This window comes from Schistocerca piceifrons, unplaced genomic scaffold, assembly GCF_021461385.2.
Source record: "Schistocerca piceifrons isolate TAMUIC-IGC-003096 unplaced genomic scaffold, iqSchPice1.1 HiC_scaffold_831, whole genome shotgun sequence".
Taxonomy (NCBI): Eukaryota; Metazoa; Arthropoda; class Insecta; order Orthoptera; family Acrididae; genus Schistocerca; species Schistocerca piceifrons.
Window position 1 is genome coordinate 184160 of NW_025729093.1, and position 27014 is coordinate 211173.

General features: G+C 40.4%; 1 protein-coding gene across 1 annotated transcript in view; it reads right to left on the reverse strand.

Moving 5' to 3' along the window:
• Nucleotides 1-26949, reverse strand: part of LOC124770431 (aldo-keto reductase family 1 member A1-like) — a gene marked incomplete at its 5' end in the record, with an annotated part of 63575 nt that extends 36626 nt beyond the window's left edge. Inside the window, 3 exons of the mRNA XM_047249215.1 lie at nt 13863-14122; nt 15909-16097; nt 26782-26949. Of these exons, the coding sequence (XP_047105171.1) occupies nt 13863-14122; nt 15909-16097; nt 26782-26949 (617 nt within the window). The remainder of the gene's footprint in view (nt 1-13862; nt 14123-15908; nt 16098-26781) is intronic.
• Between the last annotated feature and the right edge of the window lie 65 nt (nt 26950-27014).

Here is a 27014-nt window from a genome sequence, read left to right on the forward strand (position 1 = left end):
GACTGACACAAAAGTTTTAGTGGGGATGGCAAAAGGGAGAACCAGTATTGGTGGAAGGGTTATGGGAGTGTGGAGTAATTACACAGGAAAAATTCATACAAGATATTAGTATGACCAATTCTAGACTGCTGTTCCAGTATTATGTATCCTTATCAAATAGGTATGGCAACAGACATCAGAAGAAATCAGAGATGTGCAGCCAGAATCATAGCAGATGGATATAGCCTATACAAAGCTGCTCAGGTATCTTAAATGGAAATCTCTGGAGGAAAGGTGATGTGGTTCTCACGAAACTCTGCTAGGTAAATTTGGAGAACTGATATTCAGTGGAGGTGGTGTGGTAGTTATATTGTATATGTCAAACAGGGGACAAGAATAAGCTAAGATCAATTAGGGTGCACCAATAAACCCGCACCATCAATTCTTTAAAGAATCAAACTCCTGTGTATAAAACATAAAATCTCCTGAACTATACAAGGTGTGATCAAAAATAATGGGAACTGGGAACTTTTTATTTTCACAGGTTTCATACAACCGATTTAAAAAAAAAAAAAAAAAAAAAAAAAAAGATTAGACGTGTTTTCGAGTGCTTGGCGAATTTTTACTTTCATAAAAGATTGAGCAGCAAAGAATTTGCATTAAATTTTGCTTGAAGAAAGAAATGAAGTGCAACACTGCATTCAAAATGTTGATTGTGGCTTTTGGTGAATCTACTATGAGTAAATCAAACAATGGAAAATACAGGATGGAATGTAACAATACGAGAGAAGGAAAGTTGCTACTCACCATATAGGGGATAGGCACAACCTACTCCAGTCCGATCACTAACATTACCTATCACATGAAAGACAGGGCTCCCTGTGAAACCAGTCGTGTGATCTACAAGCTAAGCTGCAACCACTGTGCTGCATTCTATGTAGGCATGCCAACCAACAAGCTGTCTGTCCGCATGAACGGCCACCGACAAACTGTGGCCAAAAAACAAGTGGACCACCCTGTAGCTGAACACACTGCCAAACATGGTACCCCTCATTTCAATGACTACTTCACAGCCTGTGCCATATGGATCCTTCCCACCAACACCAGCTTTTCTGAATTGCGCAGGTGGGGACTTTCCCTGAAATACAGCCTCGGTTCCCGTAACCCTCCTGGCCTCAACCTTCATTAGTCACTGTCCTCACCCATCCAGCCCCCTGCCTGTTCCCATTCCAGCACTACACAGCCATCATTTCACCGCCACACCTAGTCTTTTAATTTTTTTCCCCCCTCTCCTTTCCGCTACTTACCCCCTCCCCCCTCCGCACCTTCTCTCCTACCCTCTGTCTAAATTGAAACACTTCACTGTCTGCCACTCCCACCATACTATCCCTCCCCCTCCCCACCCCAGCCTCCTTCTTACCCCCACCCAGTTGCCACTCCCATCATGCACTGGTGCTGCTGCTCGCAGTGTAGTTTCAGCTCTCTGGGACTCCAGATGTGTGTGCAAGTTGTGAGTGGGTGAGTGGGTGTGTGTATGTGTGTACTGCTGACAAAGGCCTTAATGGCCGAAAGCTATGATTGTGTGAATCTTTTTATTGTGCCTATCGCGGCTCAGCATCTCCGCTATATGGTGAGTAGCAACTTTCCTTCTCTCGTATTGCTACTATGAGTAAAGTAAGAGTTTACAAGTGGCATAAACATTTCAAAGAGGACTGAGTAGACATTGAGGATGATGACTGCCCTGGATGCCCTAGCATATCAATTACTGATGACAATGTGGAAGAAGTAATGAAAATAGTTCTGAAAAATTGCTGAATCATCATCAGAGAGGTTGTTGATGATGTCAGTGTATCCTTTGGCTCAAACAATTTTTTCAGATGTTTGGGACAAGAAATATGTAACAGCAAAGTGTGTTCCAAAATTGTTGAATTGTGATCAAAAACAACATCATATAAACATTGTTCAAGAGTTGATAAATGAAGCTGACAACAATCTAGAACTTCTAAAGAAGGTGCTCACAGGTGACGAAAGAGGGTGTTTGGGTATGATATCGAAACCGAGGCCCAATCGTCCCAAAAACTGCCTGAAAAGCCAAGACCAAAAGAAAAATTTGACAAGTCTGATCACATGTGAAGGTTCTCCTCACTGTTTCCTTCGATTACAGTGGGATAGTGCATCATGAGTTCCTGTCGTATGCCCGTACAGTCAATAAGGAATACTATCTGGAAGTTTTGCGGCACCTGTGTGTAACATTCCAAAGAAAATGTCTAGAGTTGTGGCAAAACCACTTGTGCAAATTGCATCACAATAATGCTCCACCTTATATTCTGACTTGACATAGGATACAAGAATAGAACCATCATTTATCTCTTCACAGGCATAATGAGACTTTATCTATGTGTTTAGTCCTTTTGTGACATTCATTATTTTTTAACAATTGCAATGCACCCTGGTTGACCACAAAGAGTTATGCTGGTTGTTTCATGTTGACACTGAGCTGCTGCAAGAATGTGCAAAGCCAAATTATTACAACAGCTCCATCAGATGCTGCAACATACTCCAATTCCATTGTTAATCTGGCAACACATTTTTGTCTGCCAATGTCCAGGTAACTAGTCTACTGATTAATATACTGACACAACCTGTTGTTGAATGACGAGTACTAATATCAGGATCTGAGTGTACATTAGGTTTAAGACTACTCCCACTGTATTTAATACCTTTGTCTCATGTACCTTCATGTACCACCATCGAACTACAGACCTATATCATTGACGTCGGTTTGCAGTAGGGTTTTGGAGCATATACTGTATTCAAACATTATTAATCACCTCGAAGGGAACAATCTATTGATAAGTAATCAGCATGGTTTCAGAAAACATCATTCTTGTGCAACGCAGCTAGCTCTTTATTCGCACGAAGTAATGGCCACTATCGACAGGGGATCTCAAGTTGATTCCGTATTTCTAGATTTCCGGAAAGCTTTTGACACCATTCCTCACAAGCGACTTCTAATCAAGCTGCAGGCCTATGGGGTATCGTCTCAGTTGTGCGACTGGATTCGTGATTTCCTGTCAGGAAGGTCGCAGTTCGTAGTAATAGACGGCAAATCATCGAGTAAAACTGAAGTTATATCAGGTGTTCCCCAGGGAAGCGTCCTAGGACCTCTGCTGTTCCTGATCTATATAAATTACCTGGGTGACAATCTGAGCAGTTCTCTTAGGTTGTTCGCAGATGATGCTGTAATTTACCGTCTAGTAAGGTCATCTGAAGACCAGTATCAGTTGCAAAGCGATTTAGAAAAGATTGCTGTATGGTGTGGCAGGTGGCAATTGACGCTAAATAATGAAAAGTGTGAGGTGATCCACATGAGTTCCAAAAGAAATCCATTAGAATTCGATTACTCGATAAATAGTACAATTCTCAAGGCTGTCAATTCAACTAAGTACCTGGGTGTTAAAATTACGAACAACTTCAGTTGGAAAGACCACATAGATTATATTGTGGGGAAGGTGAGCCAAAGGTTGCATTTCATTGGCAGGACACTTAGAAGATGCAACAAGTCCACTAGAGAGACAGCCCTACACTACACTCATTCGTCCTCTGTTAGAATATTGCTACGCGGTGTGGGATCCTTACCTGGTGGGACTGACGGAGGACATCGAAAGGGTGCAAAAAAGGGCAGCTCATTTTGTATTATCACTTAATAGGGGAGAGAGTGTGGCAGATATGATACGCGAGTTGGGATGGAAGTCATTAAAGCAAAGACGTTTTTCGTCGCGATGAGATCTATTTACGAAATTTCAGTCGCCAACTTTCTCTTCCGAATGCGAAAATATTTTGTTGAGCTCAACCTACATAGGTAGGAATGATCATCAAAATAAAATAAGAGAAATCAGAGCTCAAACAGAAAGGTTTAGGTGTTCGTTTTTCCCGTGCGCTGTTCAGGAGTGGAACGGTAGAGAGATAGTATGATTGTGGTTCGATGAACCCTCTGCCAAGCACTTAAATGTGAATTGCAGAGTAGTCATGTAGATGTAGATGTAGATGTAGATGAAGTTCTATTTGTAGGTGTTTAACAACAGTCCAATGCTCTGATACAGAGTTGTTGAAAACCTGACTTACCTGACTGATAGAAAAATTTATAGCACGTGTTATCACTGTGGCAGCAAACATGAAACCACTTACAGCCTCGCAAAATGGAACATTTTCCATGGATTTCTTGTCTTCACCAGCTGGGCACTGTCCCAAGAGCAACTGAAAACTGTGATCAGCAGGCTTTGCATCAGGCTTACTGTTGCTCGTGTTGAACTTTTCTATGAGGTGACTAATACAGCCCTCCTGGCAGATGAACAATTCTTTAGTTTCACAGTCTTGCCTCTCCACCAGCTGTTGAAACACTAAGACCTCTGAAGCAACATCTGGAATCTTATCACATATATCAGCACAAAAAAATTCTTCTGGACTACAAGCATTCATTAGCAAATTTGATTTGAATCCCCTCCTATGCAGTTTACCATACTGACAGGTTTCACAAAAGAATTTACTTCCGGCGATTATTTTAGATTTGGACTCAAACCATAGTTAGCCATTTTCTTCAGATGATTGAAAGTTTACATGTCCCAACCTCTTATGCTGTAACAGAGCTAATTTAGACAGTTTACAATTTGCCTTTTCAGCACTTTCTATTGAAAACAAGATTCTGTAATGCTGATTTTCAGCCTTTATACCAATTGCTGCATCTCTCACTACATACCCCAATTTTGTCATTAACTATGATTTTTAAACTTTTACTATCTGCTGTTTCCACCGAAAAATGATTTTTCTTCAAACTAGGTACATATAATGCATCCTCTATTGTACAGAGTTCCCATACACAGACTACTACTGCATTTAACTTAACTGATCCAATACCTTCAGCACAGGCCACTGAATTATCTCCTGTCTGGGTGTGAATTTCAAACTTCCCTATTGTTTTAAATGTTGAAACACATTCCTTCTAGGAAGTCATGTATTTTGATGCAGCACTCCATTGGGCCTTCATGGCCTGTTCAGGCAGAGTGTAGTTTACTATTAGCACACCGAATATTATCACAATTAGTAGAGGTTGCCAAAATCTTACTAATTTCTGCACTGAGAGCTTGAGGTTTAGTTTATTGACTTAAACAGTCTTTTTTTGCAGTCAGACTTAAAATGATCTTTCTTATAACAATAAAAGCACTTAGCAATCTTCTCATTTACAGTGTTTTTGCTTAAATTGCTTTGCAAACACTGACTTTTATCCTTTTTGTGACTAACTTTAACAGCAGCAAAAACATTTGCTGTTTCTTTAACATGTGACAGATGTCGCACTTCTCTCTGTAATCTTGCTGTTAAATTATCTCAAGTGTGCTTACTTTGCTCACAGGAGTCCCAAGCAGTAACAAATGAACCACATTTTGCTAGCACTCCACGTAAGACTCTGGCAGTCTAGTCTGCAACAGACTGTGCTACAACAGACTGTGCTAATGCTTCAACTCCACTTATGTATTGTGCAACAGTATCACAGTACAATGTTTTATAATTGAATTACTGTTGTTTCAATGTAACATTATTTATTTCAGATTGCTATCTTTGAATTACCCTAAGACAGTTCCATATATGAGGGGAGTTTGAAAAGTCCGTGCAAAAATAAAAACTACTTACATGTTTGGGGTAAATCTTTTTTATTTTTTGACATACTCCCCTTTTAGACTCCTATACTTCATCCAATGCTGTTCTAATCTGTTGATACCTTCCGAATAATAGGAATTGTTCAAGTCTGCAAATTAGTGCTATAAGTTGCTGCAATCAACTCCTCGTTTGAATAAAACCTTTGTCCCGCCAGCCATTTCTTCAAATTGGGGAACAAATAGAAATCCAAGGGAGCCAAGTCTGGAGAATAGGGGGGGATGTGAAATGGTTTGGAATCCTATTTCCATTAATTTTGCGACCACAACTGCTGAGGTGTGTGCTGGTGCATTGTCGTGATGGAGAAGGACTTTTTTGGGGTCCAATCGCCGGCGTTTTTCTTGCAGCTTGGTTTTCAAATGGTCCAATAACGATGAATATTATTCACCTGTAATAGTTTTACCCTTTTCAGATAGTCAATGAGGATTATCCCTTGCAAATCCCAAAAGACAGTCGCCATAACCTTTCTGGCCGAAGGAATGGTCTTCGCCTTTTTTGGTGCAGATTATCCCTTGGTAACCCATTGTTTAGATTGTTGTTTGGTCTCAGGAGTATAGTAATGTATCCATGTTTCATCCACAGTGATGAAACGACACTTCAAATCCTGTGTATTCTTCCTGAACAGCTGCAAACCATCCTTGCAACACTTCACACGATTCCGTTTTTGGTCAAGCATAAGCAATCGCAAAACCCATCTTGCGAATAGCTTTCTCAAGTCCAAATGTTTATGCAAAATATTATGTACCCATTCATTCAATACACTCACAGCACTATCAATCTCACACACCTTAACTCTTCTGTCATCCATCACCATATCATGGATTTTATCAATGATTTCTGGAGTCATAACCTCTACAGGGCATTCAGAACGTTCAGCATCACTTGTGCCCATCTGGCCATTCCGAAAATTTTGAAACCATTTATAAAGTGTTCTAATCGAAGGTGCAGAGTCGCTGTAATGTTTATCAAGTTTCTCTTCAGTCTCCTGAGGCATTTTGCCTTTCATAAAGTAATGTTTAATCACCACATGAAATTTTTTTTTTGTCCGTTTTCTGACAATCACTTGACTTCCTTGACTCACACAAATGCCAAACACAAAGAGATAGACCAATATGGCTGGAATTTGGTGTGCATTCTTTCCAAAGATGCCACTAAATAAACATGACCTCAATATATGCCGGTGGTGCCATCTCTCAGACTTTGCACGGACTTTTCAAATGCGCCTAGTACTATTTGCTATAGCTCATGACACAATAGTTTGCAGCTGTCAAATTCCATACCAGACAAGATGGAAAGCATTGCTTTTGCATGAAGGTCATCCCTCATGCTCTGTGTGTCTACACCTTTAACTGGTTTTACTCTACTTCTGCAAACAACATCAAGCAAGGCCTCAGCGTATAAGGTAATCTCCACTTGATGTTTTGAAAACTGAAGATTACCTCGATCAAATTTCTGGAAACTGAAAAACTTTGTTTGAACATTCTTTTACAATTCCACTAGTCAAGTGAAAAGCCCACTTTGACTGAACTCTCATCAGAGACTTGAATCTATATAAAGAAAAAAAATTACACCAGTTAATGAACACTTTTAACTGGGCCTATACCCTTTTAGGCAGATTGTAATCAAGTTATCACAATTCCAGTGAATAAAGTTCATTATTCAAATGAAAAAGAAGGCACTTTAAACACAACATGCAGAATAGATTCCTTTAGTAATTATAATTAGGCAAATTGATACACAAAGGAAAAAACTATCTTGAAAGTGAAAAAGATATAAAAAGACATCACACACACACACACACACACACACACACACACACACACACACACACACACCTAGTAAGTTATTGTCCATTTGTGCATAGATATTACAAGATAATCTGTACAAGCCGTACTAAGTGACAATGTAATTACTTGAGAAAAGGTGAACTTCTTAGCCAAGATCACTTGTAGACAACCTGACTGTTGATTACCAGTTTCAGTACACATGGTTACCATCTTCAGATGTGCGAATGCTTTCATTCATTGTCAATTTTGCACAGAGAGCTGTTTAACCCCCAGTGGTAGCTTCTGTCCAGCTGATCTCTACAGGCTGTGACCTTTGCAGTTTAGTGACGTGTTTCCACTGCTACTGATTTCAGGTCATTTGTTGGCCTACGAAGATAACTTGCTCTAATAAGGTACAGTGGTACCCTTACGTATGAAAACATCAGGCCACATATCCTTCCACACTCAAAATCATTCAGACATTGCATTCTCCTCTGAACAATGAATGATGATAGGAATTTCAGGCAATAAAGATAAATACAGTGCATTGGAATATACTCTTAACATAATATAGTAAACAACCATTTAGTGGGGCATTATGCATCTCACACATGAATGTAATCTTATCATTGCCTCAAGTCTTTTATGTTTTTATATTGGTGTAATGTGACATTAACTCATTGACTTTAGCCTTTCCATTAATATCATTGTCATGAGTCCATACATTTTAAGTAGTAGATCTCTGGAACACAATGTTGCCACAGACTGTGACTCTGCTATGCATGGTAACATCATCTAACTGTTGTTACTGTGTGAATTAACTGTGTTATACACTATCACTGTAATTATTTTACTATTTGCATATGTGTTAATTACTTGGGTTTTCATCTGCAGCATAGACTGGTATTAAAATAACACAGTGGAAGCCTGCCTGTAACTTTAATAATTTTACAATTATGTCTGCAGATTTTTATAAATTACAGAATACTGTCATATAGCAATTTATTGTATATCAGTTTGTGGAAATTGCACCTAGTTGTAAAGCAGCTTCTATATAGGTGCACTTGTGCAAGTAAATGTAATAGGAGTAATTTTTAGCTTCTGTTTTAAAAACTATTTTACAATAATTTTAAAAAAGGTGTTCAGGAGTCTGTTATTGACATGTATCAGGAATCCAGCTACCAGTCTAGTGGTGCACTGTCTGCAGTGAAGCACACAGTAGGGTGTGGTATGGGATGTATTACTCTGTACACTGTTACTTTAACCTCAACTTGACGATGCTCATTCATCTCATCCCTCACATACCTGGCAACGTTTCAGAAAGAGTACTTGTACAGCTGGTATTTAAGTCTTGTAATAACCTTTTACTGAGATATGTTGTAATATGGTTTTGCTATTACAATGCATCTGCTTTGTGTACTTAATTTTATCTCTGTATAATTTCACAATGTATGAATGTATTCACAGACATGTATATGGTAACCTCGCTTACCGAAACCAGCATTCGACAATAAATGTTATTTACATTCAATTTTGGCTAAGAAGTTCACCTTCTCTCAAGTAATTATTACAGATTAATCCTTACAACTCAAGATGAGTAAACTAACAGTTATACAATTGTATATGGAACTGTAGAGGAGAAAGACTACACTCCTTAGAAGAGCTTCTCCCTTGGTCCTCCATTCTTATTATTTGCTATTGGTTTCTTTATGTACCTACTGTATATCACCAGTCCTTCCCCATATGTTATACAGATTTTCTTCTGAGGGTTTCAGGAGTTGTTGCAACTCTCTATAATGTTAAATTCTATTTTTTATGTCACCTAATCCTAGTACAGAGTTAGGAAAAAATATACAGGCCTACTGTTGTTGGAGACTATGTGATCAATCAAGTGTGTTATTTTATTTTTCATGACTTCAGTGCAAAATCGTGACGTAGTCGATAGAAAAGCACATGAAATGTAAACTTTTTGATCAAGTCCCCATGTAACTGGGTTCAAATTTCACCTGTGGCGTACCTTAACAAGTAATGCTATACTACCTCAGCATGTTATGCAATTTACTGTACACAAATACATATTAAAGGACACATTCCATATGTCGTCCACATAGAATTCATTAAGAGGTTATTTCTCTTCTGTGTCACACGCAAATTCGTGTTTTCCTTTTCACTTGCACACATAGCACTTTTGGTCACATTTAACAATTTTCAACTACTTTCACTGCAGATTTTGTCAAGTTAACATCTTACTGGTGTGTTTCTTCACATGTAACACAGAACTTACACAGTAAAAAAGTGTCTGCTGCTTAACATGTCATTACAAAATTAGATGATAATTTTTGTGTATGTGTGGTGTCTGCCTTTCGGACACATCTGCAAGAATAGACACCGCACTGATCCAGCAGCCACTACAAATTAACACACAAAGGAGTTACAGACGGATGAGAGTGGGCATTGATTGGAATCAATGGGGAAAGTTGAAAATTTGTGGTGGACCATAATTCTAACCTGGGTCTCCTGCTTACTAGCAGATGTTCTGACCACTGAGCCATCCAGACACAGTGGCCATTGCAACTGCACAGACTACCCTAGCACACCTCCCGTCAGACCCAAATTCTCAACTTATCAGTGCACTACGACTGTGGGAGAGCCAGTCCTGACAAAACTCTACCATCTGGTGAGCAAGATGTATGAAACAGGCGAAATACCCTCAGACTTCAAGAAGAATATAATAATTCCAATCCCAAAGAAAGCAGGTGTTGACAGATGTGAAAATTACCGAACTATCAGCTTAATAAGTCACAGCTGCAAAATACTAACACGAATTCTTTACAGACGAATGGAAAAACTAGTAGAAGCCAACCTCGGGGAAGATCAGTTTGGATTCCGTAGAAACACTGGAACACGCGAGGCAGTACTGACCTTACGACTTATCTTAGAAGAAAGATTAAGGAAAGGCAAACCTACGTTTCTAGCATTTGTAGACTTAGAGAAAGCTTTTGACAATGTTGACTGGAATACTCTCTTTCAAATTCTAAAGGTGGAAGGGGTAAAATACAGGGAGCGAAAGGCTATTTACAATTTGTACAGAAACCAGATGGCAGTTATAAGAGTCGAGGGACATGAAAGGGAAGCAGTGGTTGGGAAGGGAGTAAGACAGGGTTGTAGCCTCTCCCCGATGTTATTCAATCTGTATATTGAGCGAGCAGTAAAGGAAACAAAAGAAAAATTTGGAGTAGGTATTAAAATTCATGGAGAAGAAATAAAAACTTTGAGGTTCGCCGATGACATTGTAATTCTGTCAGAGGCAGCAAAGGACTTGGAAGAGCAGTTGAACGGAATGGACAGTGTCTTGAAAGGAGGATATAAGATGAACATCAACAAAAGCAAAACAAGGATAATGGAATGTAGTCTAATTAAGTCGGGTGATGCTGAGGGAATTAGATTAGGAAATGAGGCACTTAAAGTAGTAAAGGAGTTTTCCTGTTTGGGGAGCAAAATAACTGATGATGGTCGAAGTAGAGAGGATATTAAATGTAGGCTGGCAATGGCAAGGAAAGCGTTTCTGAAGAAGAGAAATTTGTTAACATCCAGTATTGATTTAAGTGTCAGGAAGTCATTTCTGAAAGTATTCGTATGGAGTGTAGCCATGTATGGAAGTGAAACATGGACGATAAATAGTTTGGACAAGAAGAGAATAGAAGCTTTCGAAATGTGGTGCTACAGAAGAATGCTGAAGATTAGATGGGTAGATCACATAACTAATGAGGAAGTATTGAATAAGATTGGGGAGAAGAGAAGTTTGTGGCACAACTTGACCAGAAGAAGGGATCGGTTGGTAGGACATGTTCTGAGGCATCAAGGGATCACCAATTTAGTATTGGAGGGCAGCGTGGAGGGTAAAAATCGTAGGGGGAGACCAAGAGATGAATACACTAAGCAGATTCAGAAGGATGTAGGTTGCAGTAGGTACTGGGAGATGAAAAAGCTTGCACAGGATAGAGTAGCATGGAGAGCTGCATCAAACCAGTCTCAGGACTGAAGACCACAACAACAACAACAACAACAACAACAACGACTGTAGGTGCCCCTTGCCCATTGTTCTCATTACTTGCGCCATTTTCCATTCACATAAGAGTTTGACCTGGTGTGCTTCTGCACTGAAGAGATCAGTGGCTGTTCCACCTTTTTTTATACGCTGAAGCGCTAAATAAACTGGTACAGGCACGCATATTCAAATACAGAGATACGTAAACAGGCAGAATACGGCACTGTGATCGGCAAAGCATATGTAAGACAACGAATGTCTGGCGCTGTTGTTAGATCAGTTACTGCTGCTGTGACTGCAGATTATCAAGATTTAAGTGAGTTTGAACGTGGTGTTACAGTCAGCGCACGAGCGATGGGACACAGCATCTCCGAGGTAGCGATTATGTGGGGATTTTCATGTATGACCATTTCACGAGTCTACATTGAAAATTAGGAATCTGGCAAAACATCAAATCTCTCACATCACTGCTGCCAGAAAAAGATCCTGCGAGAACGGGACCAACGATGACTGAAAATAATTGTCCGACGTGACAGAAGTGCAACCCTTCTGCAGATTGCTGCAGATTTCAATGCTGGGCCATCAACAATTGTCAGCATGTGAACTACTCAATGAACAGTATCAATATGGACTTTTGGAGCCGAAGGCCCACTCGCATACCCTTGATGACTGCACAACACAAAGCTTTACGACTCGCCTGGACTCCTCGATACCAACACTGGACTGTTGATGACTGGTCAAACAAGTCTCATTTCAAATTGCATCGAGCAGATGGACGTGTACGGGTATAGAGACAATGTCATGAATCCGTGGTCTCTGCATGTCAGCAGGGGACTGTTCAAGCTGGTGGAGTCTCTGTGATAGTGTTGGGCATGTCAGTTGGAGTTACAGTCAGCATCCTGTCTGATCACCTGCATCTGTTCATGTCCATTGTGCATTCTGACAGACTTGGGCAATTCCAGCAGGACAATGTGACACTCCACATGTCAAGAATTGCTACAGAATGACTCCAGGAACACCCTCCTATGTTTAAACACTTCCACTGGCCACTCCCCAGAAATGAACATTATTGAGCATATCTCGGATGACTTGGCACATGCTGTTCAGAAGAGATCTCCACCCGCTCATACTCTTACAGATTTATGGACAGCCCTGCAGGAGTCATGGTGTCAGTTCCAGTACTACTTCAGACATTAGTCGAGTCCATGCCACATCGTATTGTGGCACTTCTGTGTGCTCGCGAGGGTCTTACATGATATTAGGCAGATGTACCAGTTTCTTTGCCTCTTTAGTGTGTGTATATATAGTGTGTGTCTGCTCTTTTGGACTTGTCTGACAGGAGACGAGCTAGAGTAACAGGAGACCCAGATCGAATCCTGGTCCGGCACAAGTTTTCAACTTTTCCCATTGATTTCAGTCAATGCGAACTCACAGCTTATGTCTGCAATTCCTTTGTGTCTTAATTCACAGCGGCTGCTGGATCAATATGGTGTCTGTTGCCAATATCTATAATTCCTTTGTGTGATAATTTTTGTACTTCTTTGCCACTTTTTCCAACAGAAAGTGAAACAATTTGTAAAGTACAGAATTTGTAAAGTTCCACTGTTAAACAGACAAAAACATAAATTTTATATTTTTATTGTTTCCACTCTGTTTAAGATGTAGCACATTTTTATTCTGTTAAACAATGCAATAGATCTACTTTCTTTTGCTTCCACTAAAAACTTTTAAAAATCTCATATGTTGCCTCAAATGGAAATTGTTTCTTCTTTTAATATACAGCACTGGAATAAGATTAAGAAACTTATTTATGTTACAAAAGATTGTCTATGTAGAATATACTTTAAGCGGAAAACAAACTATTTCCATTATCGAGATTTAGCTTAAAGTCTTACCAAAAGCCCAAGGGAAGGCAACCTATGTCTCATGTAAGGGGGAGGGGAAAGGGGGCATCAAATAATATGTCACTTGAAGTTTAAATCTTCCAGGTTGTTAGGCCGCATTACACGATTAGCTCTCTACTGGAATCTTGTGATGTTCACAGCCAGCTGACCTCAAAGACAAGGTCCTGAAAAAGATCCCAGCAGAGAGGCCAAAACATCGGTAGTACAGAAGAATTGTGATGTAGCCTAAAAACCTGGAAGAGTTTACCTTCAATGATAATGGTCACAAAGGATTGCAGACGTGTCACTCATGTAGAAAAATGTTCTCAAACTGTCCCTGCATATAATGGTCTTTGCCTGCTCTTTTAATGTCTCCACATCCTAAAGAAGACAGTTGTTGAAACTGGTTAAGGTGTTACAAAAGGATCATGTGATATTGTCATAAAATATATTAAAAAAAAAGAAATAGGTACATACTTGTTAGCATCTGCAGCATTTGCATTGTGGCTGGGAGGCTGTCGGTGTGGCCCCCCCAGTGGGATGTAGGCACAGACGGTGACGTCAAGGGCCCGGCAGAACGCACGCAGCTCGGCCTGCTGGAAGTAGACGTGCAGTTCCACCTGCAGGTTGGCTGGCCTGATGCGTGCCGACTGCCACACGCGCTTTACCTGCCTCGCATTGAAGTTGGACAGTCCGATAGATCGGGCCCGACCCGCATCTACCTGCGCCTCCATCGCCTACCGGCAATAGAGTTAAACCGAACATTAAGAAAACAAATGCCATTATTTGAGTTTCAAGAGTGAAAATTATGAGACTAAATTAAATGTTTATGGCATCTGCATACACTGCAGTCTGGTCTGAGCTCCTGGAGATGACGGTCACATTTGCGTGAGGTGTGCTTTGTTGAGTGCCTGTTTGCAGCTTACTGTATCATCTTTACGGTAAGTACCAATCTATCTTTTCCTTACATTGTTGTTACCAGTTCAAGTGTTGTGGACACTTAATGATGCTTTCAGCCAAATGTCATCAGCATGTTATGCCCTTGGAGTCCTGCCATTAGTGTGTAACAGACAGTGTCTTTTAATTACATACTATTCATATGCATGCACTCAATTATTAGCAATGTAATTCTTTTATGAGGGTCAAATACATGAAGTATGAACACAATTTTCAAACTACAGAACAGGACCATAAGAACAATAACCAAAAACAGCAATTGAGCTCATTGTAAAGATCAGTTTAAAGCATTGGAGATTTTAACCAAACCATATGAGTACATTTACCAACCAGTTGTACACATCTGTATTAACTCTGATAATTACTCCACAAGCACATTTGTTCATAACTATGGGACAAGATCTTGATTGAACTAACATTTGTCTAAGAACAATGAAAATAACAAAATTCATACATACAGGCATTTACATAGTTACAGGTGCCTAGTTTCACACAGGTGGAACAGGAATTTGGCCACAGCCTTATAGTAGGAACCATCATGGCATTTGCCTGACGTTATCTAGGTAAACTGTAGAAAACCTAAATCAGGATAGCTGGATGAGATTTGGGCCTTCACCCTCTCGAATACAAGGATGGTCTGCTGAAAATAGTTGTGTGTGTGTGTGTGTGTGTGTGTGTGTGGTTTGAGGTTTTCGGGCGCTAAACAGCGTGGTCATCAGCGCCCACTGAAAATAGTTGCACCATGTTTGGTTTCTCCCTAGTGTATGATGCTGTTTTGCAGAGAAGTTATTTAGCTGCGTAAAAGTCTGGCAGTACACTGTTCACTCAAATCTCACTCCCAGTCACTACACACACTATATATACGCAGAGTTGGTAACACTATGCAAACTATCAGCTAGGACCATAGCAACGAGCGACAATGTTGGTTTCCACTCTCTGTACTGCAATTTCCCATCCGCTAGCCTGAAAAACTGAGTCACCAGCCCTCTATTATGAGAGATGATAAGCTCAGAAAGAGGATTAAACAATGGATAGCTTTACAAGACAGTTTTTTTTGGAATTGTTGTCATCATCATTATCATCATTTCACAATGCCTATCGCTGCAACTAGCAATTTGAGAGGTGGCTAGTAAACCATATGCTTAAATATCATATCTGATGAACGCAAATAGTGAAGTTTATACAGATTTGTAATATGGTCTATAAAAAAGGAGCATCTGAAGCACAACAAATTACAGCAGTCACAGAAACAGGGCAACATATGTGTTATTCTGCATGATTCCTAAGTAAACTGAGAGTTATCAAAGATCAGATTACCAGACTATTTGGTTATGATTCTCTTGTTACATATAGACATTTTAAGCAACTCTCAATCAACATATGATACCTGTTTTAGGAGCTAAATTACCACCCATGAGACTGTTAGGTGTCTGTAGTTATATAATCAGGTATTTTAAGGAAGTCATATTGTTACAGCCAAAATAAAACAAACATTCCTGTTAATCATCTGTCTACAGAATATCCGTGAAAACGTTTGACGCCTTTTACACCAGCTTACACACTAACCTTCCATAGGCTGACATGGTCTGTGTTCACATCGAGCAACATTTTGCCTCCGTTATCCTTTGGGTCCACGTCCTGGTAACCAGTTGGTTGGTGCACAAGGTACAAGTCGACATAGTCCAGCTGCAGGTCATGCAGTGACTGCTTCAGGTGCTTCTCCACACATTCTGCACGGTTTCCTGTCGATGGCAGCTGAGAGAGAAGAAAGTTCTTTTATAAGTAGTTCTGGAAAATGAAAGAAGTTTCTATGGTTGCTAAAGTAGGAATGCTCACAAAGACATCTTGTTTTGCTTACAGGTACTCCATCACACCATCTGGAAGTATTTTCTGGACAGCAGCCGAAGTGCAACAAGGTAGGAATAGCTGCCGACTTGCTACTCTCCCACTCCTTAAATACATATTTTTTTGCATTCTCTGTTATACGTATAATGGCTATACAATGACCACATGAAACTGTAAAAGTATTATCCTTGCTGTATTACTACATCTACAAGTATACTCTGCAAACCATGGTGAGGTGCATGGCAGACCATATGTCTCATTGTACCAGTTATTAGGGTTTCAACCCATTCCATTCACATAGGAAGCACGGGAAGAATGGTTGTGTGAGTGCCTCTGTATGTGAAGTAATTATTCCTATATTATCCCCACAATCCCTGTGTGAGTGATAGATAGGGGGTTGTAGTATATCCCTAGAGTAATCATTTAAAGCCAGTTCTTGAAACTTTGTTAATAGACTTTCTTGAGACAATTTACGTCTGTCTTCAAGAGTCTGTCATTTCAGTTAAATAAGTATCTCTGTGACACTCTGCCACAGATTAAACAAGCCTGTGACCATTCATGCTGCCCTTCTCTGTATACGTTCAGTATTCCCCATTAGTCATATTTGATACAGGTCCCACAGACTTACGCAATATTCCAGAACCAGTCACATGAGTGATTTGTAAGCAATCTCCTTTATAGACTGATTACACTTCCCCGGTATTCTACCATTGAACCAAAGTCTACCACATGCTTTATGCATGACTGAGCCTATGTTATCTTTCCATTTCATGTCCCTACAAAGTATTACCCCTGGTATTTGTTTGAGTTGGCTGATTCCAGCAGTGACTCTTTGATAATACAGTCCCTGTAAGACACTGTGTTTTTTCATCTTGTGAAGTGTGCAGTTTTACATTTCTGAACATTTAAAGCAAGTTGTCACACTTTAAACCACTTTAAAATTGTATCAAGATCTGACCAAATATTTATTCAGCTTCTTTCAGATAGTACTTCATTACAGACAACTGCATCATCTGCAAAAAGCCTGATGTTACTATTAATATTGTTGCAAGGTCATTAACATACAATATGAACAGCAAGCGTCCCAAGACACTTCCCTGAGGCATGCTGGAGGTTACTTCTACGTTTGACAATGACAATGCAAGATAACATGCTGCACCCTCCCTACCAAAAAGTCCTCAATCCAGTCCCAAACTTCAGTTCATACCCCATATGATTGTACTTTCCATAGTATGTGTAGATGTGATATTGAGTCAAATGCTTTTCAGAAAACAAAAGGTACTGCATCTGCCAGATTGCCTTCAGCCAAAGCTTTCAGTGCATCATGTGATAAAAGTGCAAGTTATGTTTCACATGATCAATGTTTTTGTAATCCATGCTGGTTGCCATGGAGGAGGTCATTCTCTTCGAGATGCCTCATTGTGTTTGAGGTCAGAATATGTACTAAGATTCTACGACAAACTGATTTCAAGGATACTGGATGCTAGCTTTGTAGATCACCTCTATTACCCTTCACAATGTATCACAACAAAATGTACTCACTTCACCTGATTTGGGGAAAGTATGTGAAGAGAAGGCAAACAGAAAAAGGCTGGGAGTCTATTAATCATTGGCAGTTCAAAAATATGGCGAATGATGGTACCTCTTAGGGAAATGGCAGCAAGCAACAGGGAAAAACTGGGTGCAACCAACTGCAGATTGGAGCATATGTTGTAACAAATGATGCCTGCCATCTGGGCCCCAGGGTCATACTTGGGTCATTCCAGGACTTGGCAGAGAAGGTTAAGAAGACATGGAGTTTCAACAAAGCTCACAATCTGAACCACTGTCCCCAGAACTCATCATGTCCCTTTGATTCTGAGTCGAGTATCAGGATTGGATCAGAGGTTTTAAAGGTTATGTGACAAGTTGGGCTGTGACTTGCTGGACTTGAGAACTGTACGGTACCCCTAAATGGATCAGGCGTGCACTACACATCAGAGGCTGCTACTCAGGTAGCTGACTGTGTGTGGGGAGCACACAAGAGCCTTTTAGATTAGGCAACTTTCCATCCCATCCAGATAACAACATCTGCAGGAAATCCAGAAGTATCAGTGAGGGATTCAAAGAAGTGCCTCCCACAGGTAAGAGTACTAAAATCCTAATGGTAAACTGCCGAAGCATTTGCAAGTGCCAGAGTTTGAAATACTCATGAAAAGCAGTGAAGCTCACATAATACTAGGTACAGAAAGCTGGTTGAAACCTGAAATTGATAGCAGTGAACTTTTTGGGGAAAATTTAAGTGTATATTGAAACGATACACAAATGGGAACTGCAGGTGGTATATTTGTTGTAGTAGACAAGAAACTCAAATCCACTGAGATAGAAATTGAAGCTGCATGTGAGGTTGTTTGGGCAAGACTCAGTGTCAGGTGAGGACATAAAATGATAATTAGATCCTTTTATCACCCACCATACTTGTCTCCTGATGTTACTGGAAACTTTAGAAAAAACCTCAGTTCACATGTAAGTTAAGTTTCCCAATCATACTGTAATCATTGGTGGAGACTTTAATCCTCCAACCATTAATTGGGAAAATTACAGTTTTTTAGAGGTGGAAATGATACAAGATAATGTGGTACAGTACTAAATGGCTTTTCTGAAAGATATCTAGAACAGATAGCTAGGAAACATACTGGATCTAATTCCAACAAATAGATCTGACCTCTTTGAGGATGTCCACATCGAAACTGGTATCAGTGGCCATGATGCAGTTGTGGCAACAATGGATACCAAAGTACAAAGGTGACTAAAACAAGCAGAAAGATATAAATTTTCAGTAAACTGAACACATACAATAAAAAATTTAAATCACCACAGTTCCACGAGTTCTAGAACCTGTACAGCAAATTGGAATAGAGCTCAACATAAACATTATTTCCACCCTTTTCATTGCTCATGAAAATCACATATTGCATGTTTACCACCATACAGCGAGACCTTCAAGGGTGGTGGTCCAGATTGCTGTACAAACTGGTACCTCTAACACCCAGCAGCATATTGTCTTGCATTGATGCTTGCCTGTACTGGCATACTATTCCCAAGGTCATCAAGGAACTATTGGACCAGATTGTCCCACTCCTCAATGGCGATTCGGCGTAGATCCCTCAGAGTGGTTGGTGGCTAACGTCAACCATAAACAGCCCTTTTTAATCTATCCCAGGCATGTTCGATAGGGCTCATGTCTGGAGAACATGCTGGCCACTATAATTGAGCAATGTTGTTATCCTGAGGGAAGTAATTCCCAAGGTGTGCACAATGGGGGTGTGAATTGTCATCCACGAAGACGAATGCCTTGCTAATATCCTGCTGATACAGTTGCACTATCAGTCGGAGGACAGCATTCACATATCGTACAGCCATTACGGTGCCTTCCATGACCACCAGCAACGTATGTTGGCCCCACATAATGCCACCCGAAAACAGCAGGAACCTCTACCTTGCTGCAGTCACTGGACAGTGTGTCTAAGGCGTTCAGCCTGACCAGGTTGCCTCCAAACACGTCTCCAATGATTGTCTGGCTGAAGGCATATGCGACAGTCATCAATGAAGAGTACTCGATGCCAATCCTCAGCGGTCTGTTCGGCATGTTGTCGGGCCCATCTGTACCGCACTGCACGGTGACACGGTTGCAAAGACGGACCTCGCCACAGACACTGGGAGTGAAGTTGCGCAACGTGCAGCTTATTGCGCACAGTTTGAGCCATAACATGACGTACGGTGACTGCACGAAAAGCATTATTCGACAAGGTGGCGTTGCTGTCAAGGTTCCTCCGAGCCATAATCAATAGGTAATGGAACTGCAGTAGTAGCCCTCAGGTGGCCTTAGCGAGGCATGTCATCGACAGCTCCTGTCTCTCTGTATCTCCTCCATGTCCAAACAACATCACTTCGGTTCACTCTGAGACACCTGAACACTTCCCTTGTTGAGAGCCCTTCCTGGCACAAAGTAACAATGCAGACATGATCAAACCACAGTATTGACCGTCTAGGCATGGTTGAACTACAGACAATATGAGCCATGTACCTCCTTCCTGGTGGAAGGACTGGAACTGATCGGCTGTCGGACCACCTTTGTCTATTAGGTGCTGCTCATGCATGGTTGTTTACAGCGTTGGGCAGGTTTAGTGACATCTGCGAACAGTCAAAGGGACTGTGTCTGTGATACAATATCCAGCAGTTCTGGGAACTGGGGTGATGCAAAACTTTTTTTTGATGTGTGTAGATAAAAAAATCAGTAATATATTTTCTGAATGAGGACCTTGAAACTTTCAGCACAGGTCAGGAGCACATAGAAGAACTCTAGCTCAAGTTTAAGAGAATAGTTGATCATGCACTGGATTGATGTGTACATAGTAGAACAGTCCACAATGGGAGGGAAACTACATGGTATACAGTCACTGCAAGGAAACTTCTAGAGAAACAGAGATTAGTGCATAGTAGGTGTAAAACAGAGCATAAGGCTACAGGTAAAGAGATGCTGAATGAAATGCATTTGGCCATCAAGGGAGCAGTGTGTGATGCCTTCAATGACTGCTGCAGCAGAATATTGTCAAATGACCTCCCACAGAGCCCAAAGAAATTCTGGTCATATGTAAAGGCTGTTAGTGGCACCAAAGTTAGTGTCCAGTCCGTAGCGAATGAGACAGGAACTGAAACTGAAAGTAGTAAAGCAAAAGCTAAAACGCTGAACTCCATTTTAAAATGTTCCTTTAAAAAGCATAATTGCCCCAATTTAATCCTCATACCAGTGAAAAGATTAATGAAATAAGTATTAGTGTCACTAGCGTTGAGAAACAGCTAAAATCATTAAAACTGAACACAGCTCCAGGCCCTGAAGGAGTCCCTGTCAGATTCTACACTGAATTTGCAGCTGAGTTAGTCCCTCTTCTCACTATAAGCTGTCATAGATCCCTCGAACAAAAAACCGTGTCCAATTCTTCGAAAAAGGCACAGACTGCAGCAGTCTGCAAGAAGGACGGTAAAAGTGACCCACAAAACTATTGCCCAATACCCCTGACATCAATTTATTGCAGACTCTTAGAACATGTTCTGAGCTCAAACATAATGAGGTATCTTGAAAAGAATGACCTCCTCAATGCCATCCTGCATCGATTTCAAAAACATCGATCGTGTGAAACCCGACTCGCACTTTTCTCACGTGACATATTGAAACCTTTGGGTCGAGGCAACTGTGTGGATGAAGTGTTTACTGATTTCTGAAAAACATTTGACTCAGTACCACACATATGCTTATTGTCGAAGGCAGCCAGGTACATGCAGTATCTCTTGATTTCCAAAAGCCATTTGACTCAGTACCACATCATGCTTATTGTCAAAAGTTCAATCATATGGGGTATGAAGAGAAATTTGTGACTGGATTGAGGACTTTTTGGTAGGGAGAACAGAACACGATACCTCGGATGGAGAGTCATTGTCAGATGTAGAAGTAACTTCGGGTGCACACCACGGAACTGTGTTGGGACCCTTGCTGTTAATGTTGTGTATTAATGATCTTGCAGACAGTATTAATAGTAACCCGAAACTTTATGTAGCTGATGCAGTTACCAATAATGAAATACTATCTAAAAGAAGATGCATAAATATTAAGTCAGATCCTGATAAGATTTCAAAGTTGTGCAAAGATTGGCAACTTGTTTCAAATATTCAGAAATGTAAAATTTTGCATTTCACAAAATGAAAAAACATGGTATCCTATGACTATAATATCAGTAATTCCCTGTTGGAATTGACCAAAATACACCTGGGTATAATACTCTGTAGAAATATGAAACGGAATGACCATGTGGGTTCAGTCACGAGTAAAGCAGGTGGTAGACTTTGGTTTATTGGTAGAATACTGGGGAAGTGCAATCTGTCTACAATGGAGAGTGCTTACAAATCACTCCTGTGACCAGTTCTAGAATACTGCTCAAGTCTGTGTGACCCATACCAAATAGGACTAACAGGGATATCAAATGTACACAGAGAAAGTCACCAGGAATGGTAACAGGTTTGTTTATTCCATGGGAGAATGTCATAAAGATACTGAAGGAGCTGAACTGGAAGGCTCTTTAAGACAGATGTCAACTATCCCGAGAAAGTGTATTAACGAAGTTTCAAGAACTGGCTTTAAATGGAGATTCTAGGTATACATTACAATCCTCTGCATATCACTCCACGATTTTTTTCTACAGTGATATGTAGAATCGTAGAGGGAGAGCAAGAGATGAATACACTAAGCAGATTCAGAAGGATGTAGGTTGCAGTAAGTACTGGGAGATGAAGAAGCTTGCACAGGACAGAGTAGCATGGAGAGCTGCATCAAACCAGTCTCAGGACTGAAGACCACAACAACAACACAACATATCACTCACATAGGAATTGTGAGAATAAGCTTAGAATAATACTGCATGCACAGAGGCTTTCAAAGAATCATTTTTCCCATGCTCCATATGTGAATGGAACAGGAACAAACTCTAATAACTGGTACAACAAGCTGTAACCTCTGCCATGTACCTTACAGTGGTTTGCAGAGAATATGTGTAGGTGTAGATGCATGTGGTAAGATGGCCAAGGAAATGGGACAGGATGGTATCGAAGCACTGCATACAATGTGTACAAGAATACGGAAAACCGGGGAGCACCCACAAGAATGGCTGAAGTCTCTCTTCTTCCCAGACACAAGAAAAGGTCAATCAGGAACTGTTCCAATTCTTGAATCATTGCTCTTGCATCCCACACAAGCAAAATTTTTCTCTATGTCTTGACTCAGCATTTGAAGCCCTGCATGCAGCCTCGCATATCCACAGAACAAGCAGGTTTTGTGGAAGGAAAAGGAATTCGTGAACAGCTTCTCAATGCACAACAAATAATTAATAAATTGTGAGAGTTCTGTGTTCCTGTCTTTATGTGCTTCCTTCACTACAGGAAAACCTTTGACTGTGTTGTACGGGAAAAGTTGTGGCATGTAATTGCAGAGTTTGGTGCCCCAACACACTTGATAGCACTGATCAGAAGTCTATATAGTAATCACCTCATGGCACATCTGTTTTCTTCAATGTATCAGGTGTCAGACAGGGTTGTGTTACATTCTGCCAACTGTGCAATATCTATGTAGAACATGTAATTGGGAATGCTCTTGATTGTTGGACTAAAGGGATCTCAATTGGCAGCAAAACTACTAGCAACCCCCTGTTTGCTGATGACACCGTACTTTTAGCCAGCAGTGGTGATGAACCTGCTGAGCTAGTAACAAAAGTAAAAGACATTAATCTATCACATGGATTGGACCTTAACTGGAAGTTGTGCATTTTTCATCTATCTTGAGTCAACCATCTGTGACACAGGATGCTGTGAAGATGAGATAAGAAGACGGATCTCACTGTGGCTATGAAGTAACTCAACAAAATCTGGCAGAACAGAGCAATAACAGACACCACAAATGTGTGGCTTGTTGAAACACTTTTGTTTTCCATCCTCTTTTATGGTTATGAGACATGGACCTTTAAAGACAGAGACAAACACCACCTCAATGCATTTGAGCTTTGGTCCTGGCGCAGGATGATGTGCATAAAATGGACTGAAATAAGAAGAAATATGTCCATTATTTAGCAACTCAGTATATCCACATGCCTTTCTTCTCACATCAAACAAAAAAAATTCCAGTTCTTTGGCCATAATGTGAGAAGAGATGGAGGAAACCTAGAGAAAATACTCCTTGAGTGGACAATAGAGGGCAAGAGGTTAAGAGGAAGAGCAGCAAACACGTGGATTCATCAAATCAAGAAGATCTGTGGTCTAGCTTTTCAGCAGGCTCTAAGAGAAGCTGGTAACTGTCTAGGATGGAGACACTTTGTTCATTGGGTCATGATGCTCAGTAATGAGGCAATTGTGATGAATAGGCCTCTAATATATTTGTGGATACAAATGTTGCAAAATTACTTGTACAGAATCATAGAAAATACACACATCAAAAAAGGTTTTGCATCACCTCAGTTCCAAGAGTTCCGGAACCCGTACAGAAAACTGGAATAGCTATCAACATTAACATCATTTCCGCCCTTTTTATTGCTCATGAAAACCACACATTGCATGTTGTACCACCATACAGTGAGACCTTCAGAGGTAGTGGTCCAGATTGCTGTACACACTGGTACCTCTAATACCCAGTAACACACTCTCTTGCATTGATGCATGCCTGTATTCTTCATGGCATACTATCCACAAGCTCATCAAGGCACTGATGGTCCAGATTGTACCACTCCTCAATGGAGATTCGGCGTAGATCCCTCAGAGTGGTTGGAGGGTCACGTCTTCCATAAACAGCCCTTTTCAATCTATCACAGGCATGTTCGATAGGGTTCATGTCTGGAGAACATACTGGTCACTCTAGTCAAGCGATGTTGTTACCTTGAAGAAAGTCATTCACATGATGTGCATGATGGGGGTGCAAATTGTCATCCATGGAAATGAATGCCTTGCCAATATGCTGCCGATATGTTTGCACTATCGGTCAGATAATGGCATTCACGTATAGTGCAGCCATTACAGCACCTTCCATGATCACCAGCAATGGATGTCGGCCCCACATAATGCCACCCCAAAACAGCAGGGAACCTACACCTTGCTGCAATCGCTAGACAGTGTGTCTAAGGCGTTCAGCTGACCAGGCTGCCTCCAAACAAATCTCTGACGATTGTCTGGTTGAAGGCATATGTGACACTTATCAGTGAAGAGAATGTGATGCCAATCCTGAGCAGTCCATTTGGCATGTTGTTGGGCCCATGTGTACCGTGCTGCATGGTGTCGTGGTTGCAAAGAGTGAAGTTACGCATCATGCAGCTTGATGCATACAGTTTGAATCTTAACACAATGTCCTGTGTCTGCACGAAAAGCATTATTCAACATGGTGTCATTTCTGTCAGGGTTCCTCTGAGCCATAATCGACAGGTAGCAGTCATCCACTGCAGTAGTAGCCCTTGGGCGGTCTGAGTGAGGCATGTCATTGACAGTTCCTGTCTCTATATCTCCTCCATGTCCGAAGAACATTGCTTTGGTTCACTCCGAGACACCTGGACACTTCCCTTGTTGAGAGCCCTTTTGGCACAAAGTAACAATGCAGAAGCGGTTGAACCCCGGTATTGACCGTCTAGGCATGGTCGAACTACAGACAACATGAGCTGTGTACCACCTTCCTGGTGGAATGACTGGAACTGATCGGCTGTCGGACCCTCTCCGTCTAAGAGGCACTGCTCATGCATGGTTGTTTACATCTTTGGGTGGGTTTAATGACATCTCTGAACAGTCAAAGGTACTGTGTCTGCGATACATTATCCACAATCAATGTCTATCTTCAGAAGTTCTGGGAACCGGGGTAATGCAAAACTTTTTTTCGATCTGTGTAAAAAACAGACTTGGTCACATGAATTTAATTTTGTTGTTTTTTTCTTCTGTCTCATCGACTTGCCCCTGATATAGGACTTTGATGTTCTGTCCTATAAACACCACAGGCATATAATAATTTAATTACACTTCTTTTACAGTCATAATTTTTATGTTTTTCTTTCACAGCTAGATTTGTCTTGTAAGAGAGCTTCACCATCTTCAATATTAGAAGATTCATGCAGCATAATTTTTCTTGTAGACCCGCATTTACTTTTCATGTTCATTTTCTCTGATTTAATTTACTTTAAATTCACTTTTCAATTTTTCCCAATCGTTTGATGATTTTGTGTTCAGTTCCTTTGTCTTAAGACTTAGTTCACAGTGATGGTTTCCCTCTCTCACTTTACGTTTATGCCGGTGCATTTCAAAAATGCCAGACATCTCAATCTACAGGAATCCTTCACTTGTGCTCGCTCACTGTTCTTCGCTTTCTCACTTGTAGATCTAAGACTACAGTTTGAAACATCTGGATTTTCTTTGTTTGTGCTAGGTTCATGTTCAATTGTGGAGTTAATGTGAGCATGCAAAGAACCAATATCCATCTTGTATATTCAGACATCTATCACTCTCTTTCATAACAATGAAAAAAATAGTCAGCTGTAGCTTTTGATAAGCTAACGTTTTCTAGTTTTTCATAATGTGTGCTGTTGATACTGGCACTTGATACCCCTTACCTAGTTGATTCCAGCTATTTTCTTTACACATCAACCACATTGCATGCTTGAGCTCAGCTTTCATATTTACTTGTCAGTGAGACAATAGCTCAAAATTTTAATTTCAAGTAATGTGATTAAGAAGCTTACATTCTTTATCTGTAGTACAAATGTCTTGAGTCATATACTTTTTACTGATAATCCGGTGATGTTGATGTCCACTTACTGCCACTAAGCTTAATATTAGCTGTTTTATGGTTCATTAATCTATCAAACAAAGCAAACTAGAACATTCCACTTTGATCTTACAGCGCTTCTAAGAAACATATCACATTTTTACTGTTTTCATGGCCTTTTATTTTTTTCTTGCTTATTTTGAGTTTAATAAGCTTCTTTTTGCAACTTGACACAATGTTTCCCAAGTCTATAGTACAGCAAAAGTGAAAACTTGTTACCTTTGTCACAATAAAAAGATCTTCTCTCTTGATTTTTCCAGAATCAAGCCATTTCTTCAATGCCCTCCCAATTTGAGCTTCATTGTTATACCTCTGGGCTGTATCTATGTGTCTGTACCCAATCTCTAGAGCTTTGTCTATTGCCTTCTCTACATCATCTCCCAGTGCCTGTAACATAAACAGTAAAATGATAATTTGTTTGTAGCTAACAATCCTGTTTACTGAAAAGTTAA